Here is an 18961-nt window from a genome sequence, read left to right as displayed (position 1 = left end):
CTAAATACTTTTTTGCCCCACTGTACGTGACGTGATCATGTAGAATGTGCAGCTCGCACCGATGTGACCAGTTACATTTATTTTTAAATTCGCTCAGCCAAGTTAAAAAGGTCACAAAATGCAACTATAAATGGTTGCAGTCTTGAGCCCTGAACATTAATAAACTGTATCAGGTTATTCCCCCCCCACAGTTATTCTATATCTTCTCCAGAACAGATATCCTTTTTGTGGACGGTAGGCTGAATATAGGATGAAGGTAGGATGACAGTAGACTAGAGAGGGTTGGGATAATGGTAGGATAGCCATAGAACGGTAGGATGACAGTAGACTAGAGTGGGTTGGGATAATGGTAGGTTAGCCATAGAACGGTAGGCTGAATATAGGATGAAGGTAGGATGACAGTAGACTAGAGAGGGTTGGGATAATGGTAGGATAGCCATAGAACGGTAGGCTGAATATAGGATGAAGGTAGGATGACAGTAGACTAGAGAGGGTTGGGATAATGGTAGGTTAGCCATAGAACGGTAGGATGATGGTAGGATAAATGTAGGCTGAATATAGGATGAAGGTAGGATGACAGTAGACTAGAGAGGGTTGGGATAATGGTAGGATAGCCATAGAACGGTAGGATGACAGTAGACTAGAGAGGGTTGGGATAATGGTAGGTTAGCCATAGAACGGTAGGATGATGGTAGGATAAATGTAGGCTGAATATAGGATGAAGGTAGGATGACAGTAGACTAGAGTGGGTTGGGATAATGGTAGGTTAGCCATAGAACGGTAGGATGATGGTAGGATAAATGTAGGCTGAATATAGGATGAAGGTAGGATGACAGTAGACTAGAGTGGGTTGGGATAATGGTAGGTTAGCCATAGAACGGTAGGCTGAATATAGGATGAAGGTAGGATGACAGTAGACTAGAGTGGGTTGGGATAATGGTAGGTTAGCCATAGAACGGTAGGCTGAATATAGGATGAAGGTAGGATGACAGTAGACTAGAGAGGGTTGGGATAATGGTAGGTTAGCCATAGAACGGTAGGCTGAATATAGGATGAAGGTAGGATGACAGTAGACTAGAGTGGGTTGGGATAATGGTAGGTTAGCCATAGAACGGTAGGCTGAATATAGGATGAAGGTAGGATGACAGTAGACTAGAGTGGGTTGGGATAATGGTAGGATAGCCATAGAACGGTAGGATGATGGTAGGATAAATGTAGGCTGAATATAGGATGAAGGTAGGATGACAGTAGACTAGAGTGGGTTGGGATAATGGTAGGATAGCCATAGAACGGTAGGACGACAGTAGACTAGAGTGGGTTGGGATAATGGTAGGATAGCCATAGAACGGTAGGCTGAATATAGGATGAAGGTAGGATGACAGTAGACTAGAGTGGGTTGGGATAATGGTAGGATAGCCATAGAACGGTAGGACGACAGTAGACTAGAGTGGGTTGGGATAATGGTAGGATAGCCATTGAACGGTAGGATGATGGTAGGATAAATGTAGGCTGAATATAGGATGAAGGTAGGATGACAGTAGACTAGAGTGGATTGGGATAATGGTAGGATAGCCATTGAACGGTAGGATGATGGTAGGATAAATGTAGGCTGAATATAGGATGAAGGTAGGATGAGAGTAGTATGACGGGATGAAGTTGGGACGACTGTAGTACGACGGTATGGGTGCGGCAGGTAGCCTAGCCTATGAGGTGCGGCAGGTAGCCTAGCGCTTAGAGAGGTGAGCCAGAAACCAGAGGGTTGACAGTTTGGTTCCGACAGGGGGGGTAAGCTGGCAAGCGGAGAGTTGCTGGTATCAGATTCTAGATGGCATTGCGCCCTTGTGCACTTAACTCCCCACAAGAGCAGGTCCCGGGTGACCTTAGAACCTCTTCAAAACATGTGTTTATTTCGGAGGGGTTGAGTTAAAAGCGGAAGTCGCATTTCGGTTGGCCAATAAACTGATCATAAAATAATGGTAGGATAGCCATAGAACGGTAGGACGACAGTAGACTAGAGAGGGTTGGGATAATGGTAGGATAGCCATAGAACGGTAGGACGACAGTAGACTAGAGAGAGGGTTGGGATAATGGTAGGATAGCCATAGAACGGTAGAAAGACAGTAGACTAGAGAGGGTTGGGATAATGGTAGGATAGCCATAGAACGGTAGGACGACAGTAGACTAGAGAGAGGGTTGGGATAATGGTAGGATAGCCATAGAACGGTAGGACGACAGTAGACTAGAGAGAGGGTTGGGATAATGGTAGGATAGCCATAGAACGGTAGGATGACAGTAGACTAGAGAAGAGGGTTGGGATAATGGTAGGATAGCCATAGAACGGTAGGATGACAGTAGACTAGAGAAGAGGGTTGGGATAATGGTAGGATAGCCATAGAACGGTAGGATGACAGTAGACTAGAGAAGAGGGTTGGGATAATGGTAGGATAGCCATAGAACGGTAGGATGACAGTAGACTAGAGAGAGGGTTGGGATAATGGTAGGATAGCCATAGAACGGTAGGATGACAGTAGACTAGAGAAGAGGGTTGGGATAATGGTAGGATAGCCATAGAACGGTAGGATGACAGTAGACTAGAGAGAGGGTTGGGATAATGGTAGGATAGCCATAGAACGGTAGGATGACAGTAGGCCGGAGCCAGGAGCTCACCTGTGGGTTGTTGGCCTCGGCCAGCTTGCACTGTCTCAGGAACAGTTTGAGGTTACCCCAGTTCATATAGGGCAGTAGTACCATCGGCTTCTCTCCTTCCTCTGTACACACATGACTGATTGGGAGCAGGTTCCTGGAGGAGAGAGGGGGGGGGACATACTACATCAGTTAGCCTACCGTTTCCCCAACTCCGGTACTCCGGTACCGCCTAACAGCACACGTTTTGTTGTGACGCCGGACAAAAACACACGACTCAACTTGTCAAGAGCTTGAAGATTCGCTGACAAGTAGAATAAGGTGTGCTTGTCCAGGGCCACAACAAAAACATGTACTGGTGGTGATACTGGAGGACCGGAGTTAGAGCTCATGCAGCGGCTTGTGAAAGGATTCAACCCCCTTGGCATTTTCCTATTTTGTTGCCTTACAACCTGGAATTATTATTATAATTTTTTTATTTTTTTTTTGGGGGGGGGGGGGGGGGGGGGGGGGTGTATCATTTGATTTAAACAACAGGCCTACCACTTTGAAGATCAAATATTTTTTTGTGAAACAAACAAGAAATAAACCCCCCCCCAAAAAACAGAAAACTTGAGTGTGCACAAATATCACCCCCATAAGTCAATACTCTGTAGAGCCAGCTTATGCAGCAATTACAGCTGACAGTCTCTTGGGGTATGTCTCTATAAGCTTAGCACATCACTGGGATTGTCACCCATTCTTCAAGGCAAATCTGCTCCAGCTCCTTCAAGTTGGATGGGTTCCTGCTGGTGTACAGCCATCTTTAATTCATACCACAAATTCTCAATTGGATTGAGGTCTGGGCTTTGACTAGGCCATTCCATGACATTTAAATATTTCCTCTTAAACCACTCGAGTGTTTCTTTAGCAGTATGCTTAGGGTCATTGTCCTGCTGGAAGGTGAACCTCCGTCCCAGTCTCAAATCTCTGGGAGACTGAAACATGTTTCCCTCAACAAGGTCCCTGTATTTAGTGCCATCCATCATTCCTTCAATTCTGACCAGTTTCCCTGCCGATGAAAAACATCCCCACAGCATGATGCTGTAACCACCATGCTTCACTGTGGGGATGGTATTCTCGGGCTGATGAGGTGTTGGGTTTGTGCCAGACATAACGTTTTCCTTGATGACCAAAAAGCTCAAATTTAATATCTTCTGACCAGAGTACCTTCTTCCATATGTTTGGGGAGTCTCCCACATGCCTTTTGGCGAACACCAAACGTGTTTGCTTATTTTTTTTATTTAAATCAATGGCTTTTTTCTGGCCACTTCTCTGTAAAGCCCAGCTCTGTGGAGTGTATGGTTTAAAGTGGTCCTATGGACAGATTCTTTAATCTCCACTGTGGAGCTTTGCAGCTCCTTCGGCGTTATCTTTGGTCTCTTTGTTGCCTCTCTGATTAATGCCCTCAAATCAAATTTTATTTGTCAAATCAAATTTTATTTGTCACATACACATGGTTAGCAGATGTTAATGTGAGTGTAGCAAAATGCTTGTGCTTCTAGTTCCGACAATGCAGTAATAACCAACAAGTAATCTAACTAACAATTCCTAAACTACTGTCTTATACACAGTGTAAGGGGATAAAGAATATGTACATAAGGATATATGAATGAGTGATGGTACAGAGCAGCATAGGCAAGATACAGTAGATGGTATCGAGTACAGTATATACATATGAGATGAGTATGTAAACAAAGTGGCATAGTTAAAGTGGCTAGTGATACATGTATTACATAAGGATGCAGTCGATGATATAGAGTACAGTATATACGTATGCATATGAGATGAATAATGTAGGGTAAGTAACATTATATAAGGTAGCATTGTTTAAAGTGGCTAGTGATATATTTACATCATTTCCCATCAATTCCCATTATTAAAGTGGCTGGAGTTGAGTCAGTGTCAGTGTGTTGGCAGCAGCCACTCAATGTTAGTGGTGGCTGTTTAACAGTCTGATGGCCTTGAGATAGAAGCTGTGTTTCAGTCATCGGTCCCAGCTTTGATGCATCTGTACTGACCTCACCTTCTGGATGATAGCGGGGTGAACAGGCAGTGGCTCGGGTGGTTGATGTCCTTGATGATCTTTATGGCCTTCCTGTAACATCGGGTGGTGTAGGTGTCCTGGAGGGCAGGTAGTTTGCCCCCGGTGATGCGTTGTGCAGACCTCACTACTCTCTGGAGAGCCTTACGGTTGAGGGCGGAGCAGTTGCCGTACCAGGCGGTGATACAGCCCGCCAGGATGCTCTCGATTGTGCATCTGTAGAGGTTTGTGAGTGCTTTTGGTGACAAGCCGAATTTCTTCAGCCTCCTGAGGTTGAAGAGGCGCTGCTGCGCCTTCTTCACGATGCTGTCTGTGTGAGTGGACCAATTCAGTTTGTCTGTGATGTGTATGCCGAGGAACTTAAAACTTGCTACTCTCTCCACTACTGTTCCATCGATGTGGATAGGGGGGTGTTCCCTGTGCTGTTTCCTGAAGTCCACAATCATCTCCTTAGTTTTGTTGACGTTGAGTGTGAGGTTATTTTCCTGACACCACACTCCGAGGGCCCTCACCTCCTCCCTGTAGGCCGTCTCGTCGTTGTTGGTAATCAAGCCTACTACTGTTGTGTCGTCCGCAAACTTGATGATTGAGTTGGAGGCGTGCGTGGCCACGCAGTCGTGGGTGAACAGGGAGTACAGGAGAGGGCTCAGAACGCACCCTTGTGGGGCCCCAGTGTTGAGGATCAGCGGGGAGGAGATGTTGTTACCTACCCTCACCACCTGGGGCGGCCCGTCAGGAAGTCCAGTACCCAGTTGCACAGGGCGGGGTCGAGACCCAGGGTCTCGAGCTTGATGACGAGCTTGGAGGGTACTATGGTGTTGAATGCCGAGCTGTAGTCGATGAACAGCATTCTCACATAGGTATTCCTCTTGTCCAGATGGGTTAGGGCAGTGTGCAGTGTGGTTGAGATTGCATCGTCTGTGGACCTATTTGAGCGGTAAGCAAATTGGAGTGGGTCTAGGGTGTCAGGTAGGGTGGAGGTGATATGGTCCTTGACTAGTCTCTCAAAGCACTTCATGATGACGGAAGTGAGTGCTACGGGGCGGTAGTCGTTTAGCTCAGTTACCTTAGCTTTCTTGGGAACAGGAACAATGGTGGCCCTCTTGAAGCATGTGGGAACAGCAGACTGGTATAGGGATTGATTGAATATGTCCGTAAACACACCAGCCAGCTGGTCTGCGCATGCTCTGAGGGCGCGGCTGGGGATGCCGTCTGGGCCTGCAGCCTTGCAAGGGTTAACACCTTTAAATGTTTTACTCACCTCGGCTGCAGTGAAGGAGAGACCGCATTTTTCCGTTGCAGGCCGTGTCAGTGGCACTGTATTGTCCTCAAAGCGGGCAAATAAGTTATTTAGTCTGCCTGGGAGCAAGACATCCTGGTCCGTGACTGGGCTGGATTTCTTCCTGTAGTCCGTGATTGACTGTAGACCCTGCCACATACCTCTTGTGTCTGAGCCGTTGAATTGGGATTCTACTTTGTCTCTGTACTGACGCTTAGCTTGTTTGATAGCCTAACGGAGGGAATAGCTGCATTGTTTGTATTCAGTCATGTTACCAGACACCTTGCCCTGATTGAAAGCAGTGGTTCGCGCTTTCAGTTTCACGCGAATGCTGCCATCAATCCAAGGTTTCTGGTTAGGGAATGTTTTAATCGTTGCTATGGGAACGACATCTTCAACGCACGTTCTAATGAACTCGCACACCGAATCAGCATATTCGTCAATGTTGTTATCTGACGCAATACGAAACATGTCCCAGTCCACGTGATGGAAGCAGTCTTGGAGTGTGGAGTCAGCTTGGTCGGACCAGCGTTGGACAGACCTCAGCGTGGGAGCTTCTTTTTTTAGCTTTTGTCTGTAGGCAGGTATCAGCAAAATGGAGTCGTGGTCAGCTTTTCCGAAAGGGGGGCGGGGCAGGGCCTTATATGTGTCGCGGAAGTTAGAGTAACAGTGATCCAAGGTTTTTCCGCCCCTGGTTGCGCAATCGATATGCTGATAAAATTTAGGGAGTCTTGTTTTCAGATTAGCCTTGTTAAAATCCCCAACAACGATGAATGCAGCCTCCGGACAAATGGTTTCCAGTTTGCAAAGAGTTAAATAAAGTTCGTTCAGAGCCATTGATGTGTCTGCTTGGGGGGGGATATATACGGCTGTGATTATAATCGAAAATAATTCTCTTGGTAGATAATGCGGTCTACATTTGATTGTGAGGAATTCTAAATCAGGTGAACAGAAGGATTTGAGTTCCTGTATGTTTCTTTCATTGCACCATGCCTCGTTAGCCATAAGGCATACACCCCCACCCCTCTTCTTACCAGAAAGGTGTTTGTTTCTGTCGGCGCGATGCGTGGAGAAACCCGTTGGCTGCACCGCTTCGGATAGCGTCTCTCCAGTGAGCCATGTTTCCGTGAAGCACAGAACGTTACAGTCTCTGATGTCCCTCTGGAATGCTACCCTTGCTCGGATTTCATCAACCTTGTTGTCAAGAGACTGGACATTGTGGCAAGAAGAATGCTAGGAAGTGAGGCACGATGTGCCCGTCTCCGTAGTCTGACCAGAAGACCGCCACGTTTCCCTCTTTTTCGGAGTCGTTTTTTTGGGTCGCTGCATGCGATCCATTCCGTTGTCCTGTTTGTAAGGCAGAACACAGGATCCGCGTCGCGAAAAACATATTCTTGGTCGTACTGATGGTGAGTTGACGCTGATCTTATATACAGTAGTTCTTCTCGGCTGTATGTAATGAAACCTAAGATGACCTGGGGTACTAATGTAAGAAATAACACGTAAAAAAAACAAAAAACTGCATAGTTTCCTAGGAACGCGAAGCGAGGCGGCCATCTCTGTCGGCGCCGGAAGTTCTCCTTGCCTGGTCCGTGAGTTTTGGTGGGCGACCCTCTCTTGGCAGGTTTGTTGTGGTGCCATATTCTTTAAATGTTTTAATGTTTTTAATGGTACTCCGTGGGATGTTCAAAGTTTCAGATATTTTTTCATAACTCAACCATGATCTATACTTCTCTACAACTTTGTCCCTGACCTGTTTGGAGAGCTCCTTGGTCTTCATGGTGTCGCTTGCTTGGTGGTGTTGCAGACTCTGTAGCCTTTCAGAACAGGTGTATATATCCTGAGCTCATGTGACACAAATAAAGTCCACCTGTGTGCAATTAACTAATTATGTGACTTCTGAAGGCAATTGTTTGCATCAGATCTTATTTAGGGGCTTAATAGCAAAGGGGGTGAATACATTTGCACACACTACTATTCCATTTCTTAAATAGATTTTTTTCATTTCACTTAACCAATTTTGTCCATTACATGAAATTTAAATTACAGGTTGTAATGAAACAAAATAGGAAAAACGCCAAGGGGGTGAATACTTTTGCAAGGCACTGTATCTGTGGTCGGGGAAAGGAGAGAGAGCAAGAGAACACATCAGAAATATGTCTGGAAACTTTATTCAGAGTGGATGAGGTTCCGGACTTTCTGGAAAAAGAGATTTCTGCATATGTGCAGGATTTCTTTCACCTCCCTACCAAGCTGCTCAGTGCCCCGCTACCTGCCCACCTCGCTGCTGCTCAGTGCCCACCTAGCAGCTGCTGCTGCTCAGTGCCCACCTAGCAGCAGCAGCTGCCCAGTGCCCACCTAGCAGCAGCTGCTGCCCAGTGCCCACCTAGCAGCAGCTGCTGCCCAGTGCCCACCTAGCAGCAGCTGCTGCCCAGTGCCCACCTAGCAGCAGCTGCTGCCCAGTGCCCACCTAGCAGCAGCTGCTGCCCAGTGCCCACCTAGCAGCAGCTGCTGCCCAGTGCCCACCTAGCAGCAGCTGCTGCCCAGTGCCCACCTAGCAGCAGCTGCTGCCCAGTGCCCACCTAGCAGCAGCTGCTGCCCAGTGCCCACCTAGCAGCAGCTGCTGCCCAGTGCCCACCTAGCAGCTGCTGCTGCTCAGTGCCCACCTAGCTGCTGCTGCTGCTCAGTGCCCACCTAGCTGCTGCTGCTCAGTGCCCACCTGGCTGCTGCTGCAGCTGCTCAGTGCCCACCGTGCTGCTGCTGCAGCTGCTCAGTGCCCACCGGGCTGCTGCTGCTGCTCAGTGCCCACCTAGCTGCTGCTGCTGCTGCTCAGTGCCCACCTAGCTGCTGCTGCTGCTGCTCAGTGCCCACCGGGCTGCTGCTCAGTGCCCACCGAGCTGCTGCTCAGTGCCCACCGAGCTGCTGCTCAGTGCCCACCGAGCTGCTGCTGCTGCTCAGTGCCCACCGGGCTGCTGCTGCTGCTCAGTGCCCACCGGGCTGCTGCTCAGTGCCCACCGAGCTGCTGCTCAGTGCCCACCGAGCTGCTGCTCAGTGCCCACCGAGCTGCTGCTCAGTACCCACCGAGCTGCTGCTCAGTGCCCACCTAACTGCTGCTGCTGCTCAGTGCCCACCTAGCTGCTGCTCAGTGCCCACCTAGCTGCTGCTGCTGCTGCTCAGTGCCCACCTAACTGCTGCTGCTGCTGCTCAGTGCCCACCTAGCTGCTGCTGCTCAGTGCCCACCTAGCTGCTGCTGCTCAGTGCCCACCTAGCTGCTGCTGCTCAGTGCCCACCTAGCTGCTGCTGCTCAGTGCTCACCTAGCTGCTGCTGCTCAGTGCCCACCTAGCAGCTGCTGCTGCTCAGTGCCCACCTAGCAGCTGCTGCTGCTCAGTGCCCACCTAGCAGCTGCTGCTGCTCAGTGCCCACCTAGCAGCTGCTGCTGCTCAGTGCCCACCTGGCTGCTGCTGCTCAGTGCCCACCTGGCTGCTGCTGCAGCTGCTCAGTGCCCACCGGGCTGCTGCTGCAGCTGCTCAGTGCCCACCGGGCTGCTGCTGCAGCTGCTCAGTGCCCACCGGGCTGCTGCTGCTGCTCAGTGCCCACCTAGCTGCTGCTGCTGCTGCTCAGTGCCCACCTAGCTGCTGCTGCTGCTGCTCAGTGCCCACCGGGCTGCTGCTCAGTGCCCACCGAGCTGCTGCTCAGTGCCCACCGAGCTGCTGCTCAGTGCCCACCGAGCTGCAGCTGCTGCTCAGTGCCCACCGAGCTGCTGCTGCTGCTCAGTGCCCACCGAGCTGCTGCTGCTGCTCAGTGCCCACCGAGCTGCTGCTGCTGCTCAGTGCCCACCGAGCTGCTGCTGCTGCTCAGTGCCCACCGAGCTGCTGCTGCTGCTCAGTGCCCACCGAGCTGCTGCTGCTGCTCAGTGCCCACCGAGCTGCTGCTGCTGCTCAGTGCCCACCGAGCTGCTGCTGCTGCTCAGTGCCCACCGAGCTGCTGCTGCTGCTCAGTGCCCCGCTACCTACCTAGCTGCTGCTGCTCAGTGCCCCGCTGCCTACCTACCGAGCTGCTGCTGCTCAGTGCCCCGCTGCCTACCGACCTAGCTGCTGCTGCTCAGTGCCCCGCTACCTACCTAGCTGCTGCTGCTCAGTGCCCCGCTGCCTACCTACCGAGCTGCTGCTGTTCAGTGCCCCGCTGCCTACCGACCTAGCTGCTGCTGCTCAGTGCCCCGCTACCTACCTAGCTGCTGCTGCTCAGTGCCCCGCTGCCTACCGACCTAGCTGCTGCTGCTCAGTGCCCCGCTACCTACCTAGCTGCTGCTGCTGCTGCTCAGTGCCCCGCTACCTACCTAGCTGCTGCTGCTCAGTGCCCCGCTGACTACCTAGCTGCTGCTGCTCAGTGCCCACCTAGCTGCTGCTGCTCAGTGCCCCGCTGCTTACCTAGCTGCTGCTGCTCAGTGCCCCGCTGCTTACCTAGCTGCTGCTGCTCAGTGCCCCGCTGCTTACCTAGCTGCTGCTGCTCAGTGCCCCGCTGTCTACCTAGCTGCTGCTGCTCAGTGCCCCGCTGTCTACCTAGCTGCTGCTGCTCAGTGCCCCGCTGACTACCTAGCTGCTGCTGCTCAGTGCCCCGCTGCTTACCTAGCTGCTGCTGCTCAGTGCCCCGCTACCTACCTAGCTGCTGCTGCTCAGTGCCCCGCTGCCTAGCTACCGAGCTGCTGCTGCTCAGTGCCCCGCTGCCTACCGACCTAGCTGCTGCTGCTCAGTGCCCCGCTACCTACCTAGCTGCTGCTGCTCAGTGCCCCGCTGCCTACCTACCGAGCAGCTGCTGCTCAGTGCCCCGCTGCCTACCGACCTAGCTGCTGCTGCTCAGTGCCCCGCTACCTACCTAGCTGCTGCTGCTCAGTGCCCCGCTGCCTACCGACCTAGCTGCTGCTGCTCAGTGCCCCGCTACCTACCTAGCTGCTGCTGCTCAGTGCCCCGCTGCCTACCTACCGAGCTGCTGCTGCTCAGTGCCCCGCTGCCTACCGACCTAGCTGCTGCTGCTCAGTGCCCCGCTACCTACCTAGCTGCTGCTGCTCAGTGCCCCGCTGCCTACCTACCGAGCTGCTGCTGCTCAGTGCCCCGCTGCCTACCGACCTAGCTGCTGCTGCTCAGTGCCCCGCTACCTACCTAGCTGCTGCTGCTCAGTGCCCCGCTGCCTACCTACCGAGCTGCTGCTGCTCAGTGCCCCGCTGCCTAAGGACCTAGCTGCTGCTGCTCAGTGCCCCGCTACCTACCTAGCTGCTGCTCAGTGCCCCGCTACCTACCTAGCTGCTGCTCAGTGCCCCGCTACCTACCTAGCTGCTGCTGCTGCTCAGTACCCCGCTACCTACCTACCTAGCTGCTGCTGCTCAGTGCCCTGCTACCTACCTACCTAGCTGCTGCTGCTCAGTACCCCGCTACCTACCTAGCTGCTGCTGCTACTCAGTGCCCCGCTACCTAACTAGCTGCTGCTGCTCCAGGCCCCGCTACCTACCTAGCTGCTGCTCAGTGCCCCGCTACCTACCTAGCTGCTGCTGCTCAGTGTCCCGCTACCTACCTAGCTGCTGCTCAGTGCCCCGCTACCTACCTAGCTGCTGCTCAGTACCCCGCTACCTACCTAGCTGCTGCTGCTCAGTACCCCGCTACCTACCTAGCTGCTGCTGCTCAGTGCCCCGCTGACTACCTAGCTGCTGCTGCTCAGTGCCCACCTAGCTGCTGCTGCTCAGTGCCCCGCTGCTTACCTAGCTGCTGCTGCTCAGTGCCCCGCTGCTTACCTAGCTGCTGCTGCTCAGTGCCCCGCTGTCTACCTAGCTGCTGCTGCTCAGTGCCCCGCTGTCTACCTAGCTGCTGCTGCTCAGTGCCCCGCTGTCTACCTAGCTGCTCCTGCTCAGTGCCCCGCTGCTTACCTAGCTGCTGCTGCTCAGTGCCCAGCTGCTTACCTAGCTGCTGCTCAGTGCCCCGCTACCTACCTAGCTGCTGCTGCTCAGTGCCCCGCTGACTACCTAGCTGCTGCTGCTCAGTGCCCCGCTACCTACCTAGCTGCTGCTGCTCAGTGCCCCGCTGCCTAGCTACCGAGCTGCTGCTGCTCAGTGCCCCGCTGCCTACCGACCTAGCTGCTGCTGCTCAGTGCCCCGCTACCTACCTAGCTGCTGCTGCTCAGTGCCCCGCTGCCTACCTACCGAGCAGCTGCTGCTCAGTGCCCCGCTGCCTACCGACCTAGCTGCTGCTGCTCAGTGCCCCGCTACCTACCTAGCTGCTGCTGCTCAGTGCCCCGCTGCCTACCTACCGAGCTGCTGCTGCTCAGTGCCCCGCTGCCTACCGACCTAGCTGCTGCTGCTCAGTGCCCCGCTACCTACCTAGCTGCTGCTGCTCAGTGCCCCGCTGCCTACCTACCGAGCTGCTGCTGCTCAGTGCCCCGCTGCCTACCGACCTAGCTGCTGCTGCTCAGTGCCCCGCTACCTACCTAGCTGCTGCTGCTCAGTGCCCCGCTACCTACCTAGCTGCTGCTGCTCAGTGCCCCGCTACCTACCTAGCTGCTGCTGCTCAGTGCCCCGCTACCTACCTAGCTGCTGCTGCTGCTCAGTGCCCCGCTACCTACCTAGCTGCTGCTCAGTGCCCCGCTACCTACCTACCTAGCTGCTGCTGCTCAGTACCCCGCTACCTACCTATCTGCTGCTGCTCAGTGCCCCGCTGACTACCTAGCTGCTGCTGCTCAGTGCCCCGCTACCTACCTAGCTGCTGCTGCTACTCAGTGCCCCGCTACCTACCTAGCTGCTGCTGCTCCAGGCCCCGCTACCTACCTAGCTGCTGCTCAGTGCCCCGCTACCTACCTAGCTGCTGCTCAGTACCCCGCTACCTACCTAGCTGCTGCTGCTCAGTGCCCCGCTACCTACCTAGCTGCTGCTGCTCAGTGTCCCGCTACCTACCTAGCTGCTGCTCAGTACCCCGCTACCTACCTAGCTGCTGCTGCTGCTCAGTGCCCCGCTGCCTACCGACCTAGCTGCTGCTGCTCAGTGCCCCGCTACCTACCTAGCTGCTGCTGCTCAGTGCCCCGCTGCCTACCTACCGAGCAGCTGCTGCTCAGTGCCCCGCTGCCTACCGACCTAGCTGCTGCTGCTCAGTGCCCCGCTGCCTACCTACCGAGCTGCTGCTGCTCAGTGCCCCGCTGCCTACCGACCTAGCTGCTGCTGCTCAGTGCCCCGCTACCTACCTAGCTGCTGCTGCTCAGTGCCCAGCTGCCTACCTACCGAGCTGCTGCTGCTCAGTGCCCAGCTGCCTACCTACCGAGCTGCTGCTGCTCAGTGCCCCGCTGCCTACCGACCTAGCTGCTGCTGCTCAGTGCCCCGCTGCCTACCGACCTAGCTGCTGCTGCTCAGTGCCCCGCTACCTACCTAGCTGCTGCTGCTCAGTGCCCCGCTACCTACCTAGCTGCTGCTGCTCAGTGCCCCGCTACCTACCTAGCTGCTGCTGCTGCTCAGTGCCCCGCTACCTACCTAGCTGCTGCTGCTGCTCAGTGCCCCGCTACCTACCTAGCTGCTGCTCAGTGCCCCGCTACCTACCTAGCTGCTGCTGCTGCTCAGTACCCCGCTACCTACCTACCTAGCTGCTGCTGCTCAGTGCCCCGCTACCTACCTACCTAGCTGCTGCTGCTCAGTGCCCCGCTACCTACCTACCTAGCTGCTGCTGCTCAGTACCCCGCTACCTACCTAGCTGCTGCTGCTCAGTGCCCCGCTGACTACCTAGCTGCTGCTGCTCAGTGCCCCGCTACCTACCTAGCTGCTGCTGCTACTCAGTGCCCCGCTACCTACCTAGCTGCTGCTGCTCCAGGCCCCGCTACCTACCTAGCTGCTGCTCAGTGCCCCGCTACCTACCTAGCTGCTGCTCAGTACCCCGCTACCTACCTAGCTGCTGCTGCTCAGTGCCCCGCTACCTACCTAGCTGCTGCTGCTCAGTGTCCTGCTACCTACCTAGCTGCTGCTCAGTACCCCGCTACCTACCTAGCTGCTGCTGCTCAGTGCCCCGCTGACTACCTAGCTGCTGCTGCTCAGTGCCCACCTAGCTGCTGCTGCTCAGTGCCCCGCTGCTTACCTAGCTGCTGCTGCTCAGTGCCCCGCTGCTTACCTAGCTGCTGCTGCTCAGTGCCCCGCTGCTTACCTAGCTGCTGCTGCTCAGTGCCCCGCTGCTTACCTAGCTGCTGCTGCTCAGTGCCCCGCTGCTTACCTAGCTGCTGCTGCTCAGTGCCCCGCTGCCTACCTAGCTGCTGCTGCTCAGTGCCCCGCTGTCTACCTAGCTGCTGCTGCTCAGTGCCCCGCTGTCTACCTAGCTGCTCCTGCTCAGTGCCCCGCTGCTTACCTAGCTGCTGCTGCTCAGTGCCCAGCTGCTTACCTAGCTGCTGCTCAGTGCCCCGCTGCTTACCTAGCTGCTGCTGCTCAGTGCCCAGCTGCTTACCTAGCTGCTCCTGCTCAGTGCCCCGCTGCTTACCTAGCTGCTGCTGCTCAGTGCCCAGCTGCTTACCTAGCTGCTGCTGCTCAGTGCCCCGCTGCTTACCTAGCTGCTGCTGCTCAGTGCCCCGCTGCCTACCTAGCTGCTGCTGCTCAGTGCCCCGCTACCTACCTTGCTGCTGCTCAGTGCCCCGCTACCTACCTAGCTGCTGCTGCTGCTCAGTGCCCCGCTACCTGCCTAGCTGCTGCTGCTGCTCAGTGCCCCGCTGCTTACCTAGCTGCTGCTCAGTGCCCAGCTGCCTCCCTAGCTGCTGCTGCTCAGTGCTCCGCTGCCTCCCTAGCTGCTGCTGCTCAGTGCCCCGCTGTCTACCTAGCTGCTGCTGCTACTCAGTGCCCCGCTACCTACCTAGCTGCTGCTGCTCCAGGCCCCGCTACCTACCTAACTGCTGCTCAGTGTCCCGCTACCTACCTAGCTGCTGCTGCTCAGTACCCCGCTACCTACCTAGCTGCTGCTGCTCAGTACCCCGCTACCTACCTAGCTGCTGCTGCTCAGTACCCCGCTACCTACCTAGCTGCTGCTGCTCAGTGCCCCGCTGCCTACCTAGCTGCTGCTGCTCAGTGCCCACCTAGCTGCTGCTGCTCAGTGCCCCGCTGCTTACCTAGCTGCTGCTGCTCAGTGCCCCGCTGCTTACCAAGCTGCTGCTGCTCAGTGCCCCGCTGCCTACCTAGCTGCTGCTGCTCAGTGCCCCGCTGTCTACCTAGCTGCTGCTGCTCAGTGCCCCGCTGTCTACCTAGCTGCTGCTGCTCAGTGCCCCGCTGTCTACCTAGCTGCTCCTGCTCAGTGCCCCGCTGCTTACCTAGCTGCTGCTGCTCAGTGCCCAGCTGCTTACCTAGCTGCTGCTCAGTGCCCCGCTGCTTACCTAGCTGCTGCTGCTCAGTGCCCAGCTGCTTACCTAGCTGCTCCTGCTCAGTGCCCCGCTGCTTACCTAGCTGCTGCTGCTCAGTGCCCAGCTGCTTACCTAGCTGCTGCTGCTCAGTGCCCAGCTGCTTACCTAGCTGCTGCTGCTCAGTGCCCCGCTGCCTACCTAGCTGCTGCTGCTCAGTGCCCCGCTACCTACCTTGCTGCTGCTCAGTGCCCCGCTACCTACCTAGCTGCTGCTGCTGCTCAGTGCCCCGCTACCTGCCTAGCTGCTGCTGCTGCTCAGTGCCCCGCTGCTTACCTAGCTGCTGCTCAGTGCCCAGCTGCCTCCCTAGCTGCTGCTGCTCAGTGCTCCGCTGCCTCCCTAGCTGCTGCTGCTACTCAGTGCCCCGCTACCTACCTAGCTGCTGCTGCTCCAGGCCCCGCTACCTACCTAACTGCTGCTCAGTGTCCCGCTACCTACCTAGCTGCTGCTGCTCAGTACCCCGCTACCTACCTAGCTGCTGCTGCTCAGTACCCCGCTACCTACCTAGCTGCTGCTGCTCAGTACCCCGCTACCTACCTAGCTGCTGCTGCTCAGTGCCCCGCTGCCTACCTAGCTGCTGCTGCTCAGTGCCCACCTAGCTGCTGCTGCTCAGTGCCCCGCTGCTTACCTAGCTGCTGCTGCTCAGTGCCCCGCTGCTTACCTAGCTGCTGCTGCTCAGTGCCCCGCTGCTTACCTAGCTGCTGCTGCTCAGTGCCCAGCTGCTTACCTAGCTGCTCCTGCTCAGTGCCCCGCTGCTTACCTAGCTGCTCCTGCTCAGTGCCCCGCTGCTTACCTAGCTGCTGCTGCTCAGTGCCCAGCTGCTTACCTAGCTGCTGCTCAGTGCCCCGCTGCTTACCTAGCTGCTGCTGCTCAGTGCCCAGCTGCTTACCTAGCTGCTCCTGCTCAGTGCCCCGCTGCTTACCTAGCTGCTGCTGCTCAGTGCCCAGCTGCTTACCTAGCTGCTGCTGCTCAGTGCCCCGCTGCTTACCTAGCTGCTGCTGCTCAGTGCCCCGCTGCCTACCTAGCTGCTGCTGCTCAGTGCCCCGCTACCTACCTTGCTGCTGCTCAGTGCCCCGCTACCTACCTAGCTGCTGCTGCTGCTCAGTGCCCCGCTACCTGCCTAGCTGCTGCTGCTGCTCAGTGCCCCGCTGCTTACCTAGCTGCTGCTCAGTGCCCAGCTGCCTCCCTAGCTGCTGCTGCTCAGTGCTCCGCTGCCTCCCTAGCTGCTGCTGCTACTCAGTGCCCCGCTACCTACCTAGCTGCTGCTGCTCCAGGCCCCGCTACCTACCTAACTGCTGCTCAGTGTCCCGCTACCTACCTAGCTGCTGCTGCTCAGTACCCCGCTACCTACCTAGCTGCTGCTGCTCAGTACCCCGCTACCTACCTAGCTGCTGCTGCTCAGTACCCCGCTACCTACCTAGCTGCTGCTGCTCAGTGCCCCGCTGCCTACCTAGCTGCTGCTGCTCAGTGCCCACCTAGCTGCTGCTGCTCAGTGCCCCGCTGCTTACCTAGCTGCTGCTGCTCAGTGCCCCGCTGCTTACCTAGCTGCTGCTGCTCAGTGCCCCGCTGCTTACCTAGCTGCTGCTGCTCAGTGCCCAGCTGCTTACCTAGCTGCTCCTGCTCAGTGCCCCGCTGCTTACCTAGCTGCTGCTGCTCAGTGCCCAGCTGCTTACCTAGCTGCTGCTGCTCAGTGCCCCGCTGCTAACCTAGCTGCTGCTGCTCAGTGCCCCGCTGCTTACCTAGCTGCTGCTGCTCAGTGCCCAGCTGCTTACCTAGCTGCTGCTGCTCAGTGCCCCGCTGCTTACCTAGCTGCTGCTGCTCAGTGCCCCGCTGCCTACCTAGCTGCTGCTGCTCAGTGCCCCGCTGCCTACCTAGCTGCTGCTGCTCAGTGCCCCGCTACCTACCTAGCTGCTGCTGCTCAGTGCCCCGCTACCTACCTAGCTGCTGCTCAGTACCCCGCTACCTACCTAGCTGCTGCTGCTCAGTGCCCCGCTGCCTACCTAGCTGCTGCTGCTCAGTGCCCACCTAGCTGCTGCTGCTCAGTGCCCCGCTGCTTACCTAGCTGCTGCTGCTCAGTGCCCCGCTGCTTACCTAGCTGCTGCTGCTCAGTGCCCCGCTGTCTACCTAGCTGCTGCTGCTCAGTGCCCCGCTGTCTACCTAGCTGCTGCTGCTGCTCAGTGCCCCGCTGTCTACCTAGCTGCTGCTGCTCAGTGCCCCGCTGCTTACCTAGCTGCTGCTGCTCAGTGCCCCGCTACCTACCTAGCTGCTGCTGCTGCTCAGTGCCCCGCTGTCTACCTAGCTGCTGCTGCTCAGTGCCCCGCTGTCTACCTAGCTGCTGCTGCTCAGTGCCCCGCTGCTTCCCTAGCTGCTGCTGCTCAGTGCCCCGCTGTCTACCTAGCTGCTGCTGCTCAGTGCCCCGCTGCTTACCTAGCTGCTGCTGCTCAGTGCCCCGCTGTCTACCTAGCTGCTGCTGCTCAGTGCCCACCTAGCTGCTGCTGCTCAGTGCCCCGCTGCTTACCTAGCTGCTGCTGCTCAGTGCCCCGCTGCTTACCTAGCTGCTGCTGCTCAGTGCCCCGCTGTCTACCTAGCTGCTGCTGCTCAGTGCCCCGCTGTCTACCTAGCTGCTGCTGCTCAGTGCCCCGCTGTCTACCTAGCTGCTGCTGCTGCTCAGTGCCCCGCTGTCTACCTAGCTGCTGCTGCTGCTCAGTGCCCCACTGTCTACCTAGCTGCTGCTCAGTGCCCCGCTGCTTACCTAGCTGCTGCTGCTCAGTGCCCCGCTGCTTACCTAGCTGCTGCTGCTCAGTGCCCCGCTGTCTACCTAGCTGCTGCTGCTCAGTGCCCCGCTGCCTCCCTAGCTGCTGCTGCTCAGTGCCCCGCTGTCTACCTAGCTGCTGCTGCTCAGTGCCCCGCTGCCTACCTAGCTGCTGCTGCTCAGTGCCCCGCTGTCTACCTAGCTGCTGCTGCTGCTCAGTGCCCCACTGTCTACCTAGCTGCTGCTGCTCAGTGCCCCGCTGCTTACCTAGCTGCTGCTGCTCAGTGCCCCGCTGTCTACCTAGCTGCTGCTGCTGCTCAGTGCCCCGCTGTCTACCTAGCTGCTGCTGCTCAGTGCCCCGCTGTCTACCTAGCTGCTGCTGCTCAGTGCCCCGCTGTCTACCTAGCTGCTGCTGCTGCTCAGTGCCCCGCTGTCTACCTAGCTGCTGCTGCTCAGTGCCCCGCTGCTTACCTAGCTGCTGCTGCTCAGTGCCCCGCTACCTACCTAGCTGCTGCTGCTGCTCAGTGCCCCGCTGTCTACCTAGCTGCTGCTGCTCAGTGCCCCGCTGTCTACCTAGCTGCTGCTGCTCAGTGCCCCGCTGCTTACCTAGCTGCTGCTGCTCAGTGCCCCGCTGTCTACCTAGCTGCTGCTGCTCAGTGCCCCGCTGCTTACCTAGCTGCTGCTGCTCAGTGCCCCGCTGTCTACCTACTGCTGCTGCTCAGCTGCTGCTGCTCAGTGCCCCGCTGCTTACCTAGCTGCTGCTGCTCAGTGCCCCGCTGCTTACCTAGCTAGCTGCTGCTGCTCAGTGCC

General features: G+C 56.4%; 1 protein-coding gene across 4 annotated transcripts in view; it reads right to left on the bottom strand.

The window, feature by feature from the left end:
• ryk (receptor like tyrosine kinase) overlaps positions 1-18961 on the bottom strand; it is a 128410-nt gene that overhangs the window by 28581 nt on the left and 80868 nt on the right. For all 4 annotated transcript variants that reach the window (XM_064936191.1, XM_064936194.1, XM_064936192.1 and 1 more), the window contains one exon: positions 2668-2800. In XM_064936191.1, the coding sequence (XP_064792263.1) occupies positions 2668-2800 (133 nt within the window). The remainder of the gene's footprint in view (positions 1-2667; positions 2801-18961) is intronic.

Source organism: Oncorhynchus masou, chromosome 24 (assembly GCF_036934945.1).
Source record: "Oncorhynchus masou masou isolate Uvic2021 chromosome 24, UVic_Omas_1.1, whole genome shotgun sequence".
Taxonomy (NCBI): domain Eukaryota; kingdom Metazoa; phylum Chordata; class Actinopteri; order Salmoniformes; family Salmonidae; genus Oncorhynchus; species Oncorhynchus masou.
The sequence above is the reverse complement of the archived record's forward strand: the minus strand, read 5'-3'. Positions and strand labels throughout refer to the sequence as shown.